This window comes from Stenella coeruleoalba, assembly GCF_951394435.1.
Source record: "Stenella coeruleoalba genome assembly, chromosome: 6".
NCBI lineage: Eukaryota > Metazoa > Chordata > Mammalia > Artiodactyla > Delphinidae > Stenella > Stenella coeruleoalba.
In genome coordinates this window covers 125,023,581-125,049,387 of record NC_137151.1, presented here as the reverse complement: position 1 = coordinate 125,049,387, position 25,807 = coordinate 125,023,581, and the positions used below count along the sequence as shown (strand labels likewise).

Genomic DNA, 25,807 nt, shown 5'->3' with positions numbered 1-25,807 from the left:
AGATAAAAAAAATCTGGTTTTAGACCTGTTAATTCTTTGTGGATAACTGAGATTTTGTTTTTTTAAAGAGCAGAACAATGGAATAAATAATTTGCTAAAATAATTTATTTTTAATCATTTATCTTAATAGAAAGGAATATAAATCAATCAAGTATTTATCTCACTTTTGGCTTTGGGATGCATCTTATTCTTTAAGACTACCCAAATAATAATATAACCTCAGGGTTAAGACTAAAGTCAGAAAGTAGAAACAAACTTGAGGGGACCTCCCTGGTGGTGGCCCAGTGGTTAAGAGTCCGCCTGCCGATGCAGGGGACACGGGTTCGTGCCCCGGTCCAGGAAGATCCCACATGCCACGGAGCGGCTGGGCTCGTGATCCATGGCCGCTGAGCCTGCGCGTCCGGAGCCTGTGCTCCGCAGTGGGAGAGGCCACAACAGTGAGAGGCCCGTGCACCGCAAAAAAAAAAAAAAAAAAAAAAAAAAAACAGAATCCGCCTACCAATGCAGGGCACATGGGTTCAAGCCTGGTCCGGGAAGATCCCACATGCCGCGAAGCAACTAAGCCTGTGCACCACAACTACCGAGCCTGCGTTCTAGAGCCCATGAGCCACAACTACTGAAGCCCGGGCCTAGAGCCCGTGCTCTGCAACAAGAGAAGCCACCACAATGAGAAGCCCACGCACCGCAACGAGGAGTAGCCCCGCTCGCCACAACCAGAGAAACCCTGCGCACAGCAATGAAAACCCAACGCAGCCATAGATAAAAATTAAAAAAAAAGAAACAACCTTCATTTTTCCTACTCCATTGATAATGGAATATAACTCATGTTTCTCTATCACTTCACTGTTTGCAGAGTGCTCTTACACAGATTGTTATCTGACAAACACTTCCTTGGGGGAACAAGAGAGATTAAGAAAATCTACGAAAGGCACTTAAAAATTATTTTCATCATTTCAGCAAAGGAGGAATGAAAACTTTGCCCTGTCTAACATAAATGGGGGAAAAAAATAAATGGGATATTATTATTTTAATTATTTATTTATTTTTGGCTGCATTGGGTCTTCGTTGCTGTGCGTGGGCTTTCTCTAGTTGTGGTGAGCGGGGGCTACTCTTTGTTGCAGTGTGTAGGCTCCTCATTGCGGTGGCTTCTCTTGTTGCAGAGCACAGGCTCTAGGCGTGCGAGCTTCAGTAGTTGTGGCTCGTGGGCTCTAGAGCGTGGGCTTGATACTTGTGGCGCATGGGCTTAGTTGCTCCCCGGCATGTGGGATCTTCCTGGACCAGGGCTAGAACCCGTGTCCCCTGCATTGGCAGGCGGATTCTTAACCACTGTGCCCCCAGGATATTATTTTATACTATCTCATGCGATGAAGGCATAACCATGTTAGTTTTTACTACATTGCATTAACACGATGGGGGCCAAAAATTATGATTTGCCAGAGACACTCAAGGTTTATACCAATCGTCATATTGAACTGTTAACATCACTACCTTTTTTCATCCTCAGAAGTCTCCTGATTTGATGATAAATTATGGGGTCATCTTACCCAACATATACTACTGACATCCGTTTGATCAGGACATTACGCTCCTTCTAATCAGTTATATCCCTCAAATGGTAGTACACAAAATAAGCCAGCTGAGTGAAAAGAAGGATGCGAGAGCTTCTAAAAATTATAGTTTACTTTGTGCAAGCCATAAGATTAAAGATTTACACTTGACGAACTACTCTAAAAAAATCTCACTTGAGAGAGTGTCTTTTTCAGGCTTGAAGAACCATCAACATCACGTGTACTTTGATTATCTAGTTCAGAATCTGCTCCTGAAAAGCTAAACAGATAAACATTTCATTAAAGCATTTATCAATGTTCTGAATAAGGACCAAAATAGAAAACAAAGTTAACTGAATTAGCAATGTTTAAGATCTAATGAATTCTAAATTAGATGAAAACATAACTTACATATGTGATTCTTCTTTCATTAGCTGGAAAGAAAGAGAAGGGAAGAAAAAGCTTTTAGCGTAAAATGTTTTCTGTCTAAATGAAGTAAAAATTTTATTCCTAAAACATAAATACATACCCTGGAAGCAAAAGCAGAGAAGGTAGATAATAATTTTGATTCTACCGACAGTGGAGGCAGCTCTTCCAGTGGTATACCCTTGTTTATCTTTTCTTTCAAATTCACATATCTAACTTTCAAGTCTTCTAAAACTGTCAGTAGAGCTGATCCTAATTCTTTCTTAGTAGAATTACTTGATAAATTCCTGTTCAAAAGTTACATTCACAAAACTAAATTACTTAGGCCAAGCCACCCATTTAAAACTAATGTCAAATTATACACTTAATTCTAACTCTACTAGATCCCTAAAATGTTTTCTTTTAAATGTTTAGTAAAAGAAAATGAATCACAGAAGACGTGTTTTTCCAGGGGCAAGATAAGCAATCCTTGGTATACATATAAGCCAGACAGAATGTGGTCGAATGTCACGAAAAACCCTCCAACTGACTTCATCCGAACTTGGACTTTATAAAGAAAACCTGAATCTGTCTTTTTACTGGATTCATCATTCCAACGTGCACTGTTGCCTCTCCAGGAAATTACAATGTACTACTTTTTAAAGTCTATTACCCCTAGGCCAGTTAACAAACCCAGTTATAATCCACCCCTCTTCTGCCCTTTAAAAATGAAAACTAAAGAAATTTTCTAGAATAAACTTAAAGTTAGTGATAAATTTCTAGGAAGATACAGATTTAAAATTAACAATCACCTATAACTATAAATAGAGAATAACCTTTAAAAATTGTGAATCACTATGATGTACACCTGAAACATATAATACTGTAAATCAACTGTACCTCAATAAAAAAGCAGATTAATAAACAAACAAACCCTAACAATCACCTATTTAGTCCTTCTCTATTTTCCATTACAAGTTTGTAAATATCACTGCAATGGTGATGACACATTTGATAGTGAACATTTAAAAGGTGCAACTCTGCTTTGATGGCTCTCTGCATTATTTGCTGACAGCACTTTGATGGCAAATTCTTCTCCATCTCTTTAGAAAGTTGAGGTTCCCTTTGAAATAAAAAAATTGGATTAGGTAAGATTCCAAATATTTTTCTGTGTTGATGACATACCTCCAGAAACAGATTTAAGATTTCTTACATTTCTCTGTCAAGTTTAAATCAATTTCTACTAAAGATGGAAAGGCTGCAGAAAACAAGGATGTCAAGAGTCAATGCTAAATATCTTCTTTTTAGGACTTCCCTGGTGGAACAGTGGTTAAGAATCCGCCTGCCAATGCAGGGCACATGGGTTCGAGCCCTGGTTCGGGAAGATCCCGCACGCCATGGAGCAACTAAGCCCGTGCACCACAGCTACTGAGCCTGTGCTCTAGAGCCCACGAGCCACAACTACTGAGCCCGCGTGCTGCAACTACTGAAGCCCGCGTGCCTAGAACCCGTGTTCTGACCACAATGAGAAGCCCGTGCACCACAATGAAGAGTAGCCCCTGCTCACCGCAACTAGAGAAAGCCCGTGGGCAGCAACGAAGACCCAACGCAGCCAAAAATAAATAAATAAATAAATTTATTAAAAAAATAAATATACTCTTTTTAGAATTCAAGAGAGTAAATAAGTCTCAAATTCATACTTCATTTTACCAAGAAAAGAATTCTAAAGTAAAGTACTAATTTATCCAGAATCAACAGATTTTTCAACCTAAATCAAGCACTGGCCAGCATTTTTAAAAGTTATAAACATTCTGGAGGGAAACTGTTTTTAAATGTTATCTTTTAAACAGAAAATATAATTTACATCTTTCTTAATAATAATAATGCTTATGTTATTATAAGCAAACATTTTGCTGTTATAACAAAAAGCTCCAAAATCACTACCTCTTTGAATGTTAATAGTTCTTCCCTTGCTAATACCGGCCACTTCTAACTATTCTCGATACATCTGCCTCTGGAAACCAGCTCTTCTATTTAATTTTATAGGACTGGATACCAGATCAAACTCATTAGAAGAATAAAGGATGAATGAAGGAAAAAGCAAATGATCTCAGAGCATGAAAACCAATTTGACTTCTCAGAGACTTCTCCCTTTCCTCTCCCCCACCACCTGGTTCTCCATGGATGCAAAGTAAATTATACAACGAATTAAAATATCCCAGTAAAAGTATCTGTTTACTTCTTCAAATATATGATGTTTTCCAAATGTGCTATTTTGTTTTGGACTACAGGGGATCAAATGAAAGAAAACGAAAGTAATAAATCAGTGTGGGTTTGGGTTGGATAAATAAAGAAAAGATGCCATGAGTTTTTCTGAAGGAATTATTCAGACTGAAATCTCAGTAAGTGGAAAGCTTTAACATTCTACATTGTTCTAGTATTTATTTCTTTCAAGACAAACAGCCGAAGCAGACGATCTCTTCAAGTCACTCCTGGCTATTATACTATATGGTTAAGTACCTACACAAAAAGCAAATTACTATTTTGATCATATGTCTGACTTACCTTTCAGAATGTTTCTTTAAGTCTGTGAAATCAAATGTTTTCCTTAATTCCAGGGAATCCTGAAAACATGATTTAAGATCAAATTAGACATATACAACAAACAATAATACATGTTTTATCTGGTAAGCTGTAAAATCCAACTTCTGACTGACTTCGTGGCAACAGCTGCCAACAGAGAAGAGCTGGGAGCAATCTGTTCACCTTTTTCCTTCATCCAGCATTTTCTCACAAAAGCCTCAGAAACCCCTGATATAGTTCAGTGAACCAAAATATTCACATTAGCCTACAGTGCCTCTTTATAAAGTCAAATAAATTTTTATTATTAATCATATTGGTTTTACCTTATTCAGGAAATTTCCCTTAGGTTTTAAACTGTCAACGGAGACAGATTTCCCCAAAGATCCTTTTGTCATAGCCATCTGTGGATCTTCATTATCTTGACTGTATGCCCAATCTGTGTTACACGCCACACTTCGTTTCTCACTTTGCCACTCATCAGGCCGTTTTTTATTTATCATTGTTATCTCTGTGTTGCTTGATGTAGATACTACAGAAGATCTTGTGCTCGTCGCCCTGCTTGTTGTGAAACAAGCCCTAAAATCAGTGCTAACATCCACTGTTTGATTAACTGTGACTGTACAACTTGCTACATCTGTAACTGATTCGGGACATGGTCCTTCCATATGGTGAAAGCAAGCTTTATTTGTGGTATTGCCATTAGCAGCTCTTAGGGCGCTACCTTCTTCTATTGCCTGGTTATCTCTGATTGCAGACCTTGGTAGAGTAACAGAAAAATCTAAGGCTGGGTTAGGGGTGTTTTCTAGGCTTTTATAACATGCAGAAATTACTGAATCATCAAAAATAGAGGTCCAGGAACTTTGACGATCTTTATAGGGCTGGAGTAATGTCTCTAAAACTTTGTCTTGTGGTAATGTGCTTGGATTTTCAAGGTGCTGTAACATTTTTTTCTCAACAACTGAATTTCCACAAAAATCTTTACTTTTAGTTACTTGAGCCTTCACTTTGCCAGTATAAATTTTAGTTTTTAATGCTTTTTGAGGGTTCAAGAAACCACTCTTAGATTGAGATTCCTGGTGTTCAAGAGGACTACCCTTTAGTACAATTGCATCAAATACTGTGTGGTACATTAAACTAGTATCTTGTTCCATACACTTTCCATGTTTTGGTTCATGATATTCTCTTAACATAACGGAATTCTGAAATTTGGAGACATGAGGTAAACCTTCTTGTCCATAAACATCAGCTGAATCTAAAGAGGTGCTAGAATTACTTTCTAATTTAACATGATTATCTTCTAGATTGCTAGCACAATTAACTCCATAACCTGAACTTCTTAGTCCCCAAACTTCCAGATTAGATATGTTTAATGTTTTCGCTTGGTCAAAAGATAAATGGTTCTCTATATACTCCTGTTCTTCTGCGCTGTGATACTCCTGCTGCGAGTCATCATCTAGATCGCGCTTCTGCGCATCTTCAGAATCATCATCTGAAATCCTGTAGATTCTTTCCAAGCCAACAGTCTTATTACCTCGATGATTCAAAATATCAAAAGACACCTCCTTTCTTTTCTGCATTTCATAATCGAATTCTGAATTTAAATGAATAAGACTTTCATTCTTCAGTTTTGACTCTGAATGATGTATAGAGTAGATTTCATTCAGGAAAGCACTGTCAATACTACCTTCAAACTCACTTGACTGAGAGTGAGTACTCTCCATCTTAGTATTTGGACTCACAGTAAAAGATGGCTCCAATAACTCTATTTTGTCAATATTGCTGATCTCTTTGTCATTAGCTCTTTTTTCTAATGCCAAGGAATCCCAGTCATAATCGAGAAAAGTCAATTTGGCTTCTTTACAACCATCAGGAGATAACAAATTTTCTTTTTGACGATTAGAAGGCTCATCTGATTAAAAAAAAAAGGATAAAATGTTAGCAGAAACATTACAGAATTTAAACACAAGACCTCAGATGTAATCTGGCCTAAGCTCTTTCCAATGTAAGAATATACTTTTTACATTATCCATAACAAATATCCCTAAATAGTTGCTGCTATGGACTGAACTGTGTCCCCCTCAAAATTCATATGTGTTGAAGCCCTAACTCCCCATGTGGAGACAGGGCCTCTGGGAGGTAATTAAGGCTAGATGAGGTCATGAGGGTGGCACCCTCAAAATGGGATCAGTGCACTTATGAGAGAAGAGATACCACAGAGCTTGCTCTCTGTTTCTCTCTACCATGTGAGGACACTGCAAGAAGGCGGCCATCTACAAGCCAGGAAGAGAGCCCTTACAAGACCTGACCATGCTGGCAGCCCCGTTTGGACTTGCAGCTTCCAGAACTGTGGAAAAAAACAAATATCTGTTCTTTAAGCCACCTCCATGGTATTGTGCTATAGTAGCCCCAGCTGACTAAGATAGGAGCTAAGATTCTTCTTGAACTCTGTCAGTGGCAAAGCATTTACTATTTAGAAGGCAGTCACTCCCTTTGTAATCTTTGGGTGCCTCCTAGTGTCCTAATATCAACCTTAGGCACTGCAGAAATAAAACGAAGAAGACATGGGTGCTGTACCAGGCTGCTGATTAGCAGGTAAATGCTTAAGAAAGGAGAAGTAGATGTCAGAGAAAACTGTACATTTAAAAAGTGTTTTGAAACAAAATAGTTATTTTAGGCAAATTAAACAGCACTACAAAGTTAGCTGGGTGAAAAAACATGGCATTTTCAGGAAATTATAAGCCAGCTTGCCTGGAGTGAAATAGCTCTAAGGGAGTGAAAGGAGCTGTGAACAGAAAGAGGCCTTTTATGAGGTGTTAAGGAGTCTGGTTCTTATCCTAACACGGAGGACCACTGAAAGCTTCTTAAAAGGGTAGTCATGTGAATGCAACTGAGTTTAGACACCTCTGGCAACAGTAAGAATGAAGGCTTGAGGGCTTCCCTGGTGGCGCAGTGGTTGAGAATCTGCCTGCCAATGCAGGGGACACAGGTTCGAGCCCTGGTCTGGGAAGATCCCACGTGCCTTTGGAGCAACTAGGCCTGTGAGCCACAACTACTGAGCCTGCGCGTCTGGAGCCTGTGCTCCGCAACGAGAGAGGCCGCGATAGTGAGAGGCCCGCGCACCGCGATGAAGAGTGGCCCCCGCTCGCTGCAACTAGAGAAAGCCCTCGCACAGAAACGAAGACCTAACACAGCCAAAAATAAATAAATTAATTTAAAAAATTAAAAAAAAAAAAAAAAAAGAATGAAGGCTTGAAGGGGGAGACTGAAGGGAGACAGACCAAGAGTACAGAAATGGGACTGGAAAAGAAGAGACTAGTATAAAAGTTCCACAACTAACAAGACTTGGTGATCAATTAGAAATGGTAGATAAGGGAGAGAGAGATTAGTGGCTTTCAAATACATATTTTTTTTCTTTAAGAACACAATCAGAAACACGTTTTATATCAAGATCTAGCATATATGTGTCTGTATAAGTGAAACAAAAATTTTATAAAACAGTAATTACTCCAATTATGTCCAAAGTATTCTGCTATTTTCTAGTCTATTTCATTTTATTAAAAAAAAAGCTGATCACAATCAGCTAAGCTGACTTCATGACTCATCAATTAGCTACCACCTGCTTAAATATCTTTCTAGGATAATGCTAAGGGTTACAGCTTGGTATTACAGATGAGTGGGAATATCTGGCGCTAAAGAGATAGGGACTTCACGGAAGAGGAGATTTAGAAGATAAAGAGAAAAAGCAAGGGGCTGGGGAGGGAGGTGGAGGGAGAAGATAATGAATTCAGTTCCAGGCAAGTGGAGTTTAAGGTTAGAGATAAAACACCCAGATGTGAATGTCTAATAAGCTGTTATAAATATGGGGTTGGAGCTAAGGACAGTAGGGTCAGATACAATTATAAATTCATGTGCTGACTGTGTTTTTCTTAGAGATTTGTATAGGAGTTCATGATATATTCTGGATACTAGGTGTTTGTTTTTCACATTTATAATATAAGTGACTTTCCCCCAGTTTACTGGCTATCTTTTTTTTTTTTTTTTTTTGCGGTATGTGGGCCTCTCACTATTGTGGCCTCTCCCGTTGCGGAGCACAGGCTCCGGACGTGCAGGCTCAGTGGCCATGGCTCATGGGCCCAGCCGCTCCGCGGCATGTGGGATCCTCCAGGACCGGGGCACGAACCTGCGTCCCCTGCATCGGCAGGCGGACTCTCAACCACTGCGCCACCAGGGAAGCCCTATTGGCTATCTTTTAACTTTTTATAATATTTTGTCATGCCACGGGCTTTAAGATTATTTAGTTAAATGAATCAGTCTTTTCTTCTCTGACTTCTGGGTTTGTCTCCCTGGCCTTCCCTACCACATGATTATAAAAGTATTCTTCTATAACTTTCCAATTCTTTGTGTGGGTGTATGTGTGTAACATTTAGCCCTTTCACACTATGTAGAATTAATGCTTCTCTCTAGCATGAGGTAGGACTCTTAACTTAATTTTTTTCCAAAAAGGATGGTCAGTTGTCCTAATACCATTTGCTGAAAAATCCAGTTTCCCGTCTGACTTGAAATAGCATTTTTATCACATTCTAAAGTCCTCTTAATAGTTACAACTACATGTATTCATAAGCATATAAAGGTTAGTCAGCTTGCTTTTTATGCCCTTGTTGATTATTCTCTCTTCTACCATTATGACAGAAAGAGAAATTTTAGATCCATGTGAAGAAAAAACATACACAACTTCAGTAGCAGAGGTCAACCTGCCCACTTTCTACTTATTACCCTGAAGGCAACTGTACCTGTCAGTAGTTCCTGAAAGCCTGCCTGGACAGAAACCCTCTCTTCTGGCTCACCTTCTCTCTCCTAAATCTTCCATTTACCTGAGAGATCCTATGTAGGCTGCCCATATTTACCAAAAATCACCTGAGTCATCTGTCAAGATAAAAACATGCTGAATCTTACCTTACTGGTAGGAAGGCTTAAGATGTAGCAACACTGGAGAGGGAACTATCAAGTCTAATTACATTTAATACCTCTTTCCACCCAGAATAAAGCCAACTGGACTAGCTTCTCACCTTTCTGGATGTTTCCATTACTGTGGTAGCCTTTACCAGAAGCTGTCTCAACCACTTCAGTGGCCTGCATCACTCAAGAACGTATATCCTAGAAGAAGTATAAATATTGAACTGTTATTATACTCAGTATTATATTTTAAAAACTATTAGAACAAGAATCTGACAAAGTAGTAATTATAGTCAAAGATTCTAATATCAAAGGCCTAATAAACAAAACTTGTAAGACATTTGAATAACTTTTTTTAAAATTAATTTTATTTATTTATCTTTGGCTGTGTTGGGTCTTCATTGCAGTGCGCAGGCTTTCTCTAGTTGGGGCGAGCGGGGGCTACTCTCCGTTGTGGTGCACAGGCTTCTCATTGCGGTGGCTTCTCTTGTTGCAGAGCATGGGCTCCAGGTGCGCGGGCTTCAGTAGTTGTGGCACACGCACTCAGTAGTTGTGGCTTGCGGGCTCCAGAGCACAGGCTCAGCAGTTGTGGCGCACGGGCTTAGTTGCTCCGCGGCATGTGGGATCTTCCCGGACCAGGGCTCAAACCCGTGTCCCTTGCAGCGGCAGGCAGATTCTTAACCACTGTGCCACCAGGGAAGCCGTGAGTAACTTTTTTAAAGGCGTGGACAGCTACATAAAAGACTATTATTTAAACAGACAAGACATATTCTTCTAAAATTTCCAAGGAACATTTAAAAACCGTGTTAGGCTACCCAAAAAGTCTTAATCCAAAAAACAGAGTACTAAATAAAGGCTACAATGTGACCCTAGTTATGTCAAACCCAGTACAAAAATGTTTCCAAAACAAATTGTAGACTTATTAAAAACTAATGACATGATAAGTCCCTACAATGAAATATCTTTCAGCAACAGAAAGGAACAAACTACTGATATATGTAAACTGGTGGATTAATCTCAAAAACATTACGCTGAATGAAAGACGGCAGACAAGAGATCACATCTTGTATGATTCCATTTAAGTGAAATGTACAGAAAAAGCAAATTTATAGAGACAAAGTAGATTAGTGGCTTTGTGGGACAGGGGATGGGAAGAGGGGGTAATGGTATCATTTCAATTTTAGCATATGTGCTGCTGAAGCGAGCACAGGAAGGGTTAACTGTAAATGGGCATAAGGGATTTTATCAGAGGGATTAAAACATTCTGAAACTGACTTACGGTGTGATGGCTGCACCACTTGATAAAGTGACTAAAATCACTGAACTGTACATTTGAAATCAGTGAGATATATTTCAATAAATCTGTTTTTAAAAAGTTAATGACAATGGTTCTTTGAACCCAGCTGCTACATGAGGAAGCCCAAGCTGGTCACCTGTCAGAAAACCAAGGCACCCTAATGGACACATGAGTGACCCCAGAGAAGACCAGCAGAAGAAATGTCCAGCCAACCCACAAAATCATTTTGAGCCTTCTGGACTCTAGTTATCATCACTGTCTACACCCCTAAAAAGTTGAAGTACTTGTCAAGGGATTCTGGTGACCAGGTATTACAAAGGTTCCTGATGAGTTTGGGGGAAAAAAAAAGAACTGATTTTGTTCTAATTCTCAATGAACTATTTCAATCGATGATCCTGAACAAATCCCCAAGTTTACTCTCCCTGTTCTACAATGAGAAGACATTATAAAGCAGAAGAACTCACTCCTTGGAGACAGTCTGTCTAGCTTTGAAACCTGATTTAGACACTTAATATTAACAGTGTGAAAAAAATTAATGACAATGATAACACGGGACTTCCAAAATATATGGGACCTGCCCAAAGTTATAGCCAAAAGAAGTCATAGCTTTAGATTCTTATTATTCAATAAAACTAAAATAAATGATTTAATAAGCAGTCAAGAATCTAGAAAAGAACTAAAGTCTTTATTTCAAAAAGTTGAGAACAGAATTATTTAAGACAAAAGAAAAAGTGACCAATTTAAAAACAGTAAAAATGATAACTAAAACCAAGAGCTATTCTTTGAAAAATGAATTAAATAGATAATATCAGACAAATCTCACTGACAGTACTGAAACAAAAGCCAGCAATGAGAAAAGAAGCATTTTAACAAGACATAAAAATGTACTTCTAAAAACTGAAGTTGCTATATACACCTTTGATGGCTAATTTGCAAATTTAACCAAAATAGCCAATTTTGTAAGAAAATAGTTTAAAAAAAAACTTACAGAGGGCTTCCCTGGTGGTGCAGTGGTTAAGAACCTGCCTGCCAATGCAGGGGACACGGGTTTGAGTCCTGGTCTGGGAAGATCCCACATGCTGCAGAACAACTAATCCCATGCGCCACAACTACCGAGACTGCGCTCTAGAGCCTGTGCGCCTACAGCCTGTGCTCTGCAACAAGACAAGCCACTGCAATGAGAAGCCTGCGCACCGCAATGAAAGAGTAGCCCCTGCTCACCACAGCTAGAGAAAGCCCGCACACAGCAACAAAGACCCAATGCAGCCAAAAATAAATAAATAAATTTATTTAAAAAAAAAACAACTTACAGAAAAAGCTAAACAGAATCAACAATAGAAAAAATTGAACAGGCCATCAAAGATTTATCCTATAACAATTCCTATCAAGCCTACTAAATTCTTAATTCATCTGTATAAGCAAAAAAGTTCTAGGTCAAGTGAACAAAACTCTAACCTGAGTCATAAAAAGAGTGACGGCCCCTCAATCAATTCCCAGACTTGTGTCAGTGTACAGACCTAGAAGCCCTTGAATGAAGGGGAGGCTGGGTTTCTTCTTCAGGAAGAACCCCAAATACACTACTAAAAATACTCTTCCCTAAATGGTCCCTAAAGCCTTTTACCGGGGTAATTGTACATTGGGGAAAAGAAAATAATCAGGGCACTCCGGGAGGGCTCACGCCAGAGAGTGCTTCCCACAGTTTCTGCTGCCGGTGTCTTGTCCCCGTGGTGAGCCACAGCCACCCCCCACCTCTGCGGGAGACCCTCCAACACTAGTAGCTTAACATTTTAGGCAGAAGAGAGATGTGAAAATGCCTCAAGATAGATAAAGTCTTGGCCTGCTGGAGAAATTCAAGAGTACTGTGTGATGGAAAATGAATATGGACATGACGGCTGGACCTGGAGCAGCTATCCTGAGCCAGCACGTAACCTTGGTAATGGAGCTACGTATGAATGAGCACTCACACAGAAGGCGCTGGATCTCTGAGGACTCTGTGGAACAGACTTACCATATCAGCATTAAACTACTTATCTCTAAAACCTTTCCCTATCCAAGAAATAAATTTTCGTTTTACTTAAAAAAAAGAAAAAAAGAAAATAACCACACCTTTCAGGAACACTGGCTCTGAACTGACACGGATTTTAGGAGACCCAAAACATCACTGTGGCCTTCCAGTCAGAGTAGGGGCTTATGGAGGTCAGGTGATCAATGGAATTTTAGCTCAGGTTCATCTCACAGTGCGTCCAGTGGGTCCCTGAACCCATATTGTGGCTATTTTCTCAGTTCCAGACGCATAATTGGGAAAGACATACTGAGCAGCCGGCAGAATCCCTGCAGTGGTTTTCTGACCTGTTGAGTGAGGGCTATTATGGTGGGAAAGGGCAAGTGGAACCATTAGAATTGCCTCTACCTAGGAAAATAGTAAATAAAAGCAATGCCACATCCCTGGAGGGACTGCAGAGATCATCCAAAGATAACTCTTCTCCTTTTGAGAAACAGCTCTTGGCCTGCTACTGGGCCTTGGTGGAGACTGAACACATGACCCAGGGCCACTGAGTTATCATGCGACCTGAGCTGCCCGTTACGAACTGTGTATAATCTGACTCACCCAGTGTGCACAGCAACTTTCCATCATCAAGTGCATCTGGTACATATACACATGTGATCAGGCCCTAGCAGCCCTCAAGGCACAAGCAAGTTACATGAAGAGTGACCCAAATGCCCATGGCCCCCACTCCTGCTGCACAGCCTTCTCTCTCCCAGGCTGCACCTATGGACTCATGGGGAGTTCCCTATCATCAGCTGACAGAGGAGACGACCTGGGCTGGGTTTACAGATGGTTCTGTGTGATACGCAGGCACTACCTAAAAGTAAGCAGTTGTAGCATTACCAGCCCCCACCCCTCAAGGGCATCCCTGAAGGACACTGGCGAAGAGAAACTCTCCAGTGGGCAGAACTTTGGGCAGTGCACCTGGTTGTTCACTTTGCTTGCAAGAAGAAATGGCCAGACATGAAATTATATAACAAACCACTGTGGCCCGTTGGTTTGGTTGGGTGGTCGGGAGCTTGGAAAGAACATAACTGGAAAACTGGTGACGAAGAAATTTGGGTATGCAGATAGACCTCTCTGAATGGGCAAAAGACGTGAAAATATTTGTGTCCCATGTGAATGCTCACCAGAGAGTGTCCTCAACAGAAGAGGATTTTAATAATCCAATGGATAGGATAATCGATTTTGTCGACGCCAGTCCGTCTCTTTCCCCAGCTACCATGTCAACACCCCGCGGGCTCACGAGCAACAGCACTGTGGTGGCCAGGATGGAGACTCTGCACGCACTCAGCAGCACGGACTTCCACTCGCCAAGGCCAGTCTGGCAAACTGGCAGCAGCAGAGACCAGTACTGAGCCCCCAGTATGGCACCGTTCCCCAGGGTGACCAGCCAGCTACCTGTTGGCAGATTAATTACACTGGACTATTTTCACCATGGAAGAGAACAGTGTTTTGTCCTACTGGAATCGATGCTTACTCTGGATACAGATGTGCCTCCCCTGCATACAGTGCTTCTGCCTAAACCACTATCCATCGACTTTGAGAATGCTTTATCCACTGCCATGGTATTCCACACCGTAACGCTTCTAACGAAGGAACTCACTTCACAGCAAGAAGTGGGGCAGTGAGCCCGTGCTCAAGGAATTCATTGGTCTTACCATGTCCCCCACTATCCTGAAGCAACTGGCTTGACAGCACAGTGGATGGCCCTTTGAAGGTTCAGTTTCAGTGCCAGCTAGGTGACAATACCTTGTAGTGCTGGGGCAAGGTTCTCCAGAAGGTGGCATATACTCTAAATCATCATCCAATATACGGTGCTGCTCCTCTGATAGCCCCAGGATTCATAGAACCAGGAATAAAGGGGTTGGAAATGGGAGTGGCATCATTCAATATTACCCCCAGTAATCTACTAGCAAAATTTTTGTTTCCACAACATTATGCTCTGCTGGCCTCAAGAGGAATGCTTCCACCAGGAGACACGACTCCACTGAATCAGAAGTTCAGACTGCCACCTGGACACTTTGGGCTCCTCATGCCTCTGAATCAACAGGCAAAGAAGGGAGTAACAGTGTTGGCCAGGGTGACTCATCCTGACTACCAAGGGGAAACTGGATGACTACCTCACAATGGAGGTAAGGAAGAACATCTGCGGAATACAGGAGATTCCTTAGGGAGTCTCTTAGTATTACCATGCCCTGTGATTATGGTCAATGGAAAACTAAAACAACCTAATCTAGTCAGGACCACTAAGGCCCGGACACTTCAGGAATGAAGGTTTGGGTCATCCCCCAGGTAAAAAGAATACACAACAGGTAGTAGAAGAATGCAGTTATAAATACCTGCTACAACTACGTGACAGGCTGCAGAAATGAGGACTGTAATTGTAATGAGTATCTCTTCCTTATTCTGTTATGAATATATATATGTATATATACATCTATTAAATAAACACCTTTGTTTCCTTTCCTCTCTTATTCCCTTACTATGTAACATAAAATGTACTGACCGTATCAGTATTTAACTTTACATAACAGCATTTATGGAGAAGAGTAAAATCACTCAAAATGTTACCTCCTCTTCTGAGGCCAAGGGATTAGCACATTTTCAGTTGTATGCATGATAGCTGTATCATATTAGGTGAAATTATGATCTTGTAATTGTCTTTATTTGGAGATTAAGCATGGTTTAAGGAGATGCGTATGGGTGCCAAGTTAACAAGGGGTGAACTTGTGATTGTTAATTTAATGTGTCAACTTGAATGGGCTAAGGGATGCCCAGATAGCTGGTAAAAAAATTATTTCTGGGTATGCCTGTGAGAGTGTTATTGGAAGAGATTAGCATTTGAATTGGTAAACTGAGTAGAGAAGATCACCCTCACCAGTGCAAGTGGGCATCACCCAATAGGTTGAGGGTCTGAATGGAGCAAAGAGGTGAAATAAAGGTGAATTTGCTTGAACTGGGACATCCACCTTCCCCGGCCCTTGAAAAGGCGACCACTGCTTTGCTTGGAATCTCAAGCTCCTTGTTCCATGGTCTGCAGTGTTCTTCTGGGCAGGAAGTCAGGCTACCCCAGGGCTCATGTTGCAGGTTTCCTTTCTTTCAGAAATCACAGTCCTGTGCTGTCCATTATCCGTCTGAAAACAGTTGTTTCACACACGTGGCCTAGTTTTCAAGTTGTTTTATGGCAACATGGTAAAACCAGTCTATTACTTCATCATGGCCAGAAACCTCATTATGCTTGAGAGTATGTTTTCTGACTATAGTACAATTAAGAATAACAAAAAGGACAATAACTTCCCGAATATTTGAAAATTAAACAACACACTTGTAAATAATTGATGGAGAAATGAATATATCAACAATGGAAGTCAGAAAATAATTTGAACTAAATGATTACGAAAATACATCAAAATTTCTGAGATGCAGCTAAAGTGCTTACAGAGTAATGTACAGCATTAAGTGCTTATATTAGAAAAAAAGGTTTAAAATTAATGATCTACCTTAAGAAACTAGAAAAGTTAGACAAAATTAAACCCTAAGAAAGTAGGATGGAAATAATAAAAGAGAGGTAAATAAAAAAAATAATTATAAAAAACACATCCGAAGTTTTTTAAAGAGATTAATAAAATGTATAAACCCTTCACAAAACTCATCTAAGAAAATGAGAAAACACAAATTACCAATATCATGCATGATAAAGGGGACATCACTACAGAACCTACAAATTTTAAAATGGTAATAGGGGATATAATGAACAACATGATCTGATAAACTCTACAACCTGAACATACTTCCATGAAAATACAACCTGGATGCAAGAAGAAATAAACAATCTGAATAGTCCCATATCTCTTAAGAAATTAAAACTGTAATTAAAACTTTTTCCTCACAGAAAACTCCAGATGTAGATGGTTTCACTGATGAAGTCTACCAATCAACTGAGGCAGAAATAGAGTCAGAATTCAATCCTAACCAAAGTCCACTAGAGAAATATGGATGAGGGACAACTTCCCAACGTTTTATAGGTCCAGTAATATCTTGATACCAAAATCTGAGGACACTGCAAGTAAAAAATAAAGAGACCAATACTTCTTATGTAGAAAGACTCATACATCCTGAAGTAATTTTTTACAAAACAAATCCAGCAACACATAAAAAGAATAATGCATTCTAATCAAATGAAGTTTATCCCAGGAATACAAGGTTGGTTTAACATTTGAAAATCAACTTATGTTATTCATCACAGTAAGAGAATAAAGGAGAAAAATCACATGATCATCTCAATAGATACAGAAAAAGAATTTGATAACATTTATTAAAACTTAGAACCAGGGACTTCCCCGGTGGTCCAGTGGTAAAGAATCCACCTTCCAAAGCAGGGGACACAGGTTTGATCCCTGGTCGGGGAACTAAGAGCCCACATGCTGCAGGGCAAGTAAGTCCGCAGGCCACAACTACTGAGCCCGCAGGCCTCAATTAGAGAGCCTGCATGCCGCAAACTACCGAGCCCACACGCTCTGGAGCCCATGTGCCACAACTAGAGAGAAGCCCGCACACCACAACGAAGAGCACGCACACCGTAATGAAAGATCCCTCATGCCGCAACAAAGATCCTGCAACTAAGACCCAACACAGGCAAAACAAACTAACTAAATAACTAACTAAATAAATATTTTAAAAAGGTAAAAAACAAAAACCCTTAGAACCAATTCATGGTAAAAAGCTCTCAGCAAACCAGAAACAGTAAAGATCTTTCTCAATCTAATAACAGGTACCTACATACAAAACAGCCCTGGGCTTCCCTGGTGGCGCAGTGGTTGAGAGTCCGCCTGCCGATGCAGGGGATATGGGTTCGCGCCCTGATCCAGGAAGATCCCACATGCTGCGGAGTGGCTAGGCCCGTGAGCCATGGCCGCTGAGCCTGCGCGTCCGGAGCCTGTGCTCTGCAACGGGAGAGGCCACAACAGTGAGAGGCCCGCGTACCGCAAAAAAAAAAAAAAAAAAAAAAAAAAAAAAAAAAAAAGCCCCAATTAACCCTAAAGCTAACATCATACCTGATGGTGAAAAATTCAGTAACTTCTGTCAAAAACAACACAGTTATTCTCTCACCACTTATATCTGACGTACTAGAGGTCCTAGCCAGTGCAATAAAGAAATAAGAAGCATACATATTGGAAAAAAAGAGGTAAAACTGTCTTTATTCACAGACCATATGATAACATACAGGGAAAAACCAAAGGGATATTCAAAGAAACTACTAGAACTAATAGGTAAATTTAGCAAGATTGAAGACTACAAAGTCAATGTACAAAACACAAATGCACTTCTATATTCCAGCAAGAAACAATTGGAAAATGAAAATTTAAAAACAGTACCACTTACAAAAGCATAAAAAAACATGAAACAGTTGGTGGTTAAATGTAATGAAAGATATACAAGACTTTTATATTGAAAACTACAAAACAATGATGAGAGAAATTAAGGAGGAACTAAATAAATGGAGAGATATACCATATTGTCAGATCGAGACTCAGTATTGTTAAGATCTGTTCTCTACAAATTGAGCTATAGATTCAACACAATTTCACTCAAAATCGCAAGATTTTTTGGTAGCAGTTGACAAGTTGATTGCAAACTTACATGGAAATGCAATGAACCTAGACTAGCCAAAACAATCCAGAAGAAGCAATTTGGATGACACATATTTCAAGATTTACAAAGCTACAGTATTGGCAATGTAGTATGTTAAACTAATAGATTAAAGAACATATTATGAGAGGCAAGAAAGAGAGCCACTTGACTTTTAAGAAAGGGATTAATTCAATTCAATGTGTAAAGGAAGTTCTAAGGCATATCCTATAAATGGTACTGGCACAATTAGATTTCTGCAAGGGGAAAAAAATACTGGGATCCCTACCTCACATTATACCCAATAACAAAAGTGAGATGGCTCATACTTCTGAAGGTGAAAACCAAACCTATAAAGTTTGTCAAAGAAAACACAAGAGAACATATTCACGACGTTAGGGTAGGCAAAGATTTCTTAGAACACGAAAGGTGTTAATAAAAAAGTTGTTAATTTGAACTTCAGCAAAAATTTTTTTTGAATTTTGTTTTATTTATATTTTTATACAGCAGGTTCTTATTAGTTATCTATTTTATATTCATGTATATATGTCAATCCCAACCTCCCAATTCATCCCACCACCACCACCCGCCCCCCGCCACCTTCCCCCCTTGGTGTCCATATGCTTGTTCTCTACATCTGTGTCTCTACTTCTGCCAGGCAAACCGGTTCATCTGTACCATTTTTCTAGGTTCCACATATATGTGTTAATATATGATATTTGTTTTTCTCTTTCTGACTTACTTCACTCTGGCTGACAGTCTCTAGATCCATCCACGTTTCTACAAATGACCCAGTTTCGTACCTTTTTATGGCTGGAACTTCAGCAAAATTTAAAAACTTCTGCTCACTACTGAAAAGTGAAAAGACAAGCCAAAGACTGGAAGAAACTATTCACAATTTATATATCCAACAGAGAACTCTTACATAGATTATGTAACAAACTTGCATAAATAGAACCTTTTAAAAAAAGACAATCTAATAAAAAAAAGTGGACAAAGTAGTTGGATACTTACTTCACATGTGCATAACACAAAGCATATGAATTGCTCTTAAGTGTATAAGCAAGTGCTCAACATCATTAATCAACAGAGAAATGCAAATTCAAACCACCAAGATACCACTTCACACTCACTAGAATGGAAAAAAAAAACAAAACCTGGTAATACCTAATATTGTGAGGATGTGAACAAACTGACACTCACACATTGCTAAAGTGAATACAAATTGTTAAGACCACCTATCTTGGAACACTGGCAGTTTCTAATGATTGTTAACCACATAACTACCCTATTACCAAGAAATTACATTCTAGTTTCAGGAATAAACACCCTTCTCTACAGAATCATTCTTTAATACACTATTCAATAATGACTGAACCCTTATTTGTTAAGTCATATGCTAAGTGCTGAAGACATGAGTTCTTGCCCTAATAGTTAATGATAAGCACACAATAAATAAGCAATTCCCAAAAGTCATGTGGGAGGATGGGAATGGAGCACATAAATCTTATTGTAGAGTACCTTTTCTCAAAGTTGCCTGACATATGAATCACTTGGGGCACTCTTTAAGAATACAGATTCCACAGCCTAATTTGGAGGCCAGAAATAATAGGAAATTTCTACAACCTGAAGACTTAGGGAAACATAAAAAGACCTAACCTAATCTAAGGCCTTCATGAGAAAGTGTCCTTTAACCTTTAACCTGAGATCGGAAAGAAGAGCAAGGAGGCGTTAGCTGTAATACGGATTATCATATCAATTTAGTATTAGATTTTTATATAAAGGATATAGTGTCACACACAAAATGCATTTGGAGTTTTTAAAACTGAGAGTTGTATTTAAAAAGCAATTAAAAACTAAAATTTTGGATTTCACAGATAATTAAGTAGGAAATAATATAGCATGCTTGCATTGACAAAGGCAAGGGAAAGCCTATAAAGAAAGTGACATCTATCTAAGCTAAATCATGGAGATCACATAGCGGCTGGCTAGACTAAGGAGCAGGGAAGTGAACAGAGCACCTCAACCTAAGGGGACAAATATGGGATGGCCCCAAGGTAAGAGAAGGGTAAGAAGAAGGGACAGGATAACTAGACTTATGTATAAAAGTGAACTCATTATTGTTGATGGTACACTCATTGAGCTAGGAAACTAGGAGGAAGAATACTTTTCTGTTCTTTATATTATTTTGATTTTGGGTAGGGAACAGTGGTGATGATGAGTTCATTTTTATACATAGTAAGTTCAAGGGCCTGTAACAATTTGAAATAGATATACAGATGTAAAGCTTAGGAATTATCTGGACTGGATATATTCAACTTTCAACTAATGTTTCAGAAATTCTTTTTAGCTGGTAGCTGAAAAGATTTGGCCCAATATCAAGAGCTTAACAGCCTTTTATTTATTTATTTTTTTACTGCAATAAAACTGGCTAGCAGTTGTTAACGTTTGGGGTTATGGACTTTCTGAAGATTTGATAGAAGTCTGAGAAAATGCACATACATACACATATAATTTAAAGGATTTATGGACTTCTATACTACATTTAAAAACTGCAGGTTTGGACTTCCCTGATGGCGCAGTGGTTAAGAATCTGCCTGCCAATGCAGAGGACACAGGTTCGATCCCCGGTCCGGTAAGATCCCACATGCTGCGGAGCAACTAAGCCCATGTGCTACAACTACTGAGCCTGCGCTCTAGAGCCCACAAGCCACAGCTACTGAGCCCTCGTGCTGCAACTACTGAAGCCCACGCGCCTAGAGCTCGTGCTCTGCAACGAGAGGCCATCGCGATGAGAAGCGCGCGCACCACAATGAAGAGTAGCCCCCACTTGCTGCAACTAGAGAAAGCCCGCGCACAGCAACGAAGACTCAAAAATAAAAATAAATTAATTAATTAATTAAAAATAAATTTAAAAAAAAACTGCAAGTTTGTAACTCCTGGCTTAAGAGATTTTATTTAAGTCAGTAAAGATCCTACTATAGGAATACCAGGTAAATGTTTAAAATAAAGACTGGGTATAAAGAAAGCTAGTTTATCAAAATAACTAACATTAAAATAGATAAGGGGTTTTCTTACTTTTTGGACTCTGGTACTCTTCACATTCTTAAAAAGTACTGAAAACCCCAAGGAGTATCTGTTTACGTTGGTAATATCTATTAATACTTATATTAGAAAGTAAAACAAAAATTTGAAATTTACTCATAAACACATTACTTAATATAAGTAACACTTTCAATTTTAAAAACATATATTTTCCAAAAAATTAGCAAGAAAAACATATATTTTGCAAATCTCTTTACTATATGCCTTTACAAGCTGCAGCCTCATTCACATCTGATTCTGCATTCAAATCTACCTTCAATGTTTTGCAAGCTTCATTCTTAAATATGAAGACACCCAAGTTCAATAACTTTGACAAAAGGAAAAATTTTAGTATAAGAAAAATACTTGCAAATCATATATCTGATAAGGGTCTATCACCCAGCATATCCAAAGAAGTCTTACAAGTCCAACAAAAAGACAAACAACACAATTTTTTAAATGATCAAAGGATCTGAATAAACACTTTTCCAAAGAGAATACACAAATGGCCAATAAACATATGAGAAGATGCTCAACGTATTAGGTAAATGCAAATCAAAACCACAGTGAGATACCACTTTACACCCACTAGGATGACTATTAAAATAGAGAGTAAGTACTGTCAAGGAAATGGAGAAATTGGAACCCTCTTACAGTGCTGGTGGGAATGTAAAACGGCACAGCCATTCTGGAAAACAATCTGGCAGTTCCTCAAAAAAAAAAAAAAAAAAAATACAGAACGACCATGTGATCCGGCAATTCCGCTCCCAGGCATATACCCCTTTTTATTCTGCTCTCCCAGCTCTCACTCATCAAACTATTCTCTCCTGTGTTTTCAATCCCGGAACCAAACCAGAAGCTGCTCTCCTCCCTCTGACACCTCCCTCAACCCTACCGGGTCTTGTCAGTTTTAACCCCTGACGCATCTTGGTCAAGAGACCACTTACTGTTAACATGGATCCAGGCAATAACCCCCTACCCGGCCAGAATAATCTTTCCAGAATGCAGATCTGGTCAGTTCATCCCACTGCTTAAAACTAAGCAACAGACTATCACTGTTCTTTGGATAACGATTAAAGCTTTAGTACCGTCTGCAAGACACACACACCCCCCCACCACCACCAACCAAGGGCCTGGGCTCTGCAGAAACCTTGGCACTTCGAGGGTTCCAGATGCACCGGCCACTGTGCTTCCTCACACAGGTTGGGCCACGTGCCGCACCTCCGCCTGCCGCACCCCGGCCCCCCCAACCACCTACAATTCCTGCTCAACCTTCAGACCTACCCCCAATATCCGTTTTTTAGGGAAATCTTCCTGGCCCTCCACACAACATCAGGAACGCCCGTCAGTTTGGAAAACATCCCACCCTTCTGCCGTCTGTCCCACATAGCAGGGTAATTAATGTCCAGCTTCCGTTTCTCGCTCTGGACCGTGGCTGGTTGCTGCCGTACCCCGCGCCCGCTGCACAGGCCCCATTCGTATTTGTCGCAACGATACACGCGTTGAGTGAATTCCCATCTTTCCCCGGAGAAATAAACATCAGGTCCCACAACGCAGCTCGAAAAGAACTTCAGGCGCGCAAGTCCGCCTCGGCGCCCGCGAAGCGAGGCTGGGGGACCCGCTTGGAACCGAATGCAAAGGTACCACATTGGGGGATTCTGGAACTCCAAGACCCCCCGACGAACGCGCAAACCCTGCGGACCACGGCGGCGCCCCCGGACCCTGCCCGCTTCCCCTTCCAGGACCCGCTGGAGGAGGCCTCGTTGGCCTCCTTAACGCCGCGCGGCCCTCGGCGCCGACGGGCCCTTGGCGGGGACTCGCCGCCACTGGGCTTCGCTGCCCCGTCCCCCACACTCCCGGCCTCCGCCCTAGCCTGACCACAGCCGCCGGCCCCGCCAGCCCGACTCCCCGCTCGTTGTACCTCGGAACCGCGCTGTCGCCGCAGCCGTGCGTGCGGCGTCCCGCTTCGGCCGCAGCCTCAGAGGGAGTGGCGCTCCTCGTGCAGCCGCGGGTCCCGCCGGGTAACGGTCGTCCGCGGCCCGCCCACTGCCTGGCGAGGCGCTTCCATTGGCCGGCGCGCACAGGGGCGGCTCTGTGATTGGCCCGGCATGCGGGCGCGAAGGCGGGAACGGAGTCGCCCGCTGGGATTTTGCATTTCCCGTGGGCGGAGGGCGGGGGAGCGGGGAGAGGTCTGGCCCGTGGGCTCATCTCGCAGCGACGCCCTGAGAGGCCTTAACTGCTCTGCAGCCCGCGACCTGTGACCTTCGACCCGTCTGGACGGCGCGGCTGTGCAAAGACACTGGAGGGAAAAAGTTGGGCGGCGCTCCCCGCCACCGCCGGCAGGGGCCCAACTGGCCCCTGGTTTGGGCCCGGCGCCCGCTAGGTCCCGCGCCCACAGTGTCCGGACAGCGGGCCCTAGGCTACCCTCCTTGGACAGCTGTCCCCACCGACACGTGTCCCTTCTTCGTGTCTAACACAGCGTGTCCTCCCTCGGGCAGTCTTTTACAATATCATTAGCAGGGCCGGGGCTAGGGTGAGAGAATGAGGCATTTACTTGCCTTGGGCGCAGAATTTAAGGGGGCGTCAAAAATCTCGATAATCAAGATAAGTGATATTTTAATGCAGTCGTTGAAGGCAATCAAAAGTAATGAAAAATCCAAGATGGACAAAATAGCCCCAAAAACACTCCTAATTTTTCCTTCTGCCTCAGGCTCTAATATGGTTCCCCAAGGGACTGTTATCCTGTCTTTAAAAATGTTCATTTTTTTCATCATGAATTTTTTGCATGGATTTTGACCTTTGCTTAAGTCATGTTTAAAATCGTTTCAGGTTGCATTAAAATCTTAGTTTTTTGATGCCATCTCCAGATAGTCCCCACTAGCCCTGGGGCAGTGGGGTCCTTGCTTCTGGTAGTTTCTGGTGTCTGTGTGTGTAGTCTGAAGCACTGCGTTTGCTGCCAGGCAGCTCTTACATAATTGATTTGGGTCTTACATAGTTTGGATGTGAAGTGTGACGTTTTTATGAAATCTGTCCATCTCTTTGTGATTTAATGCAGTGATTTTAACCCCATATCAGCTTCAGAATAATGGTATTTACACAGTAGTTTTTACTTTTTTTTTTTTTTAAGTCAGGACAGTGGTTACTTTTATTATTTTTTTGAAGTAGAGTTGATTTACAATATTGTGTTAGTTTCTGCTGTACAGCAAAGTGACTCAACTATGCATATAATATTCTTATGGTTTATCATAGGATATTGAATATAGTTCTCTGTGCAATACAGTAGGACCTTGTTGTTTATCCACTGTATATACAAGAGCTTACATCTGCTAACCCCTTTACGTGCCTTTTATGATTTGATTATTTTAACACTTCCTTTTTTTGTATCTTTTAAATATTTTAACATTATTAAAGTCACATGTATTTAATGTAGAAAATTCAGGAAAATGTAAAGAAGAAAATAGAAATTCCCTATAACCCTACTTCTCACAGAACCTCACTTTGGAGGCTACAAACTTGACATTATTCTGCTGAATTAGTCTTTTACTGTGTTGTAGAATCTGACTTTTAAATTTTATTTATCATTTTTCATCTGTATTAAGATTGAGCTGTAGCAGGTAGTACACCATGAAAATTGTCTGTATTCTCTGTTCTGCCCCCATTCTCATAAACGTTCTCAAACTCTCATAATGAGTTTGGTCAAAAACATTATGAAGGCTGTGCTCAAAATTAGTAACATAACAAGAAGCATATTTTCATTTATGAAAGGTTTAGAATCAGTCTTGTTAGTTCCCCAACCAGTGATTTAACCCAGGCCCCCTGCAGTGGAAGTGTGTAGTCTTAACCACTGGACCGCCAGGCAATTCCCAATGTTACTCTCCTTTTGAAAGTTGGGAAAATCATCTGTTTTTGTAAATTTGGATAACTGGCCTCTAGGCCTCTGAAAGAAACAGGAATGGTGGAACAAGGAAATTTTGATGAAGAAAAAAGTGAGGAGTGAGTGGTTCAGTGAATTAAGCTATGGTTTTGCTGATGGGCTTGTAACGTGGTGAACACGTTACACCTGAAGAACACATGAAGACCCTCGAGGTTGGTCCTCTCAGGAAGAGATGAGCCTTAAACACCCAAATTTGCAACTTCCAGGGCCTTCTGTAGAGGAAGAACGGAATCTTTCTCTCTGGACTGTGAAGTGTCGAGATATTGAAGAGCATCGTGGGATGCTGGGCTGCATCTGGAGGCCGACTTGGGAGCAGGGGACTCAGG

The 25,807-nt window shown here is 40.8% G+C and overlaps 1 protein-coding gene across 6 annotated transcripts in view; it reads right to left on the bottom strand.

The window, feature by feature from the left end:
• Positions 1-23,678, bottom strand: part of RBM44 (RNA binding motif protein 44) — a 42,154-nt gene extending 18,476 nt beyond the window's left edge. For 3 of the 6 annotated variants that reach the window (XM_079925068.1, XM_079925072.1, XM_079925071.1), the window contains exons 1-8: positions 23,469-23,678; positions 9,602-9,689; positions 4,859-6,444; positions 4,518-4,576; positions 2,899-3,075; positions 2,077-2,260; positions 1,959-1,981; positions 1,743-1,827 (exon numbers count right to left, since the gene is read on the bottom strand). In XM_079925068.1, the coding sequence (XP_079781194.1) occupies positions 1,743-1,827; positions 1,959-1,981; positions 2,077-2,260; positions 2,899-3,075; positions 4,518-4,576; positions 4,859-6,444; positions 9,602-9,671 (2,184 nt within the window). In that variant the 5' untranslated portion in view covers positions 9,672-9,689; positions 23,469-23,678. Of the gene's footprint in view, positions 1-1,742; positions 1,828-1,958; positions 1,982-2,076; positions 2,261-2,898; positions 3,076-4,517; positions 4,577-4,858; positions 6,445-9,601; positions 9,690-17,614; positions 17,779-18,752; positions 18,814-23,468 lie in introns of all 6 variants that reach the window. The other 3 variants (XM_079925069.1, XM_079925070.1, XM_079925073.1) reach the window with 3 other exon arrangements.
• Between the last annotated feature and the right edge of the window lie 2,129 nt (positions 23,679-25,807).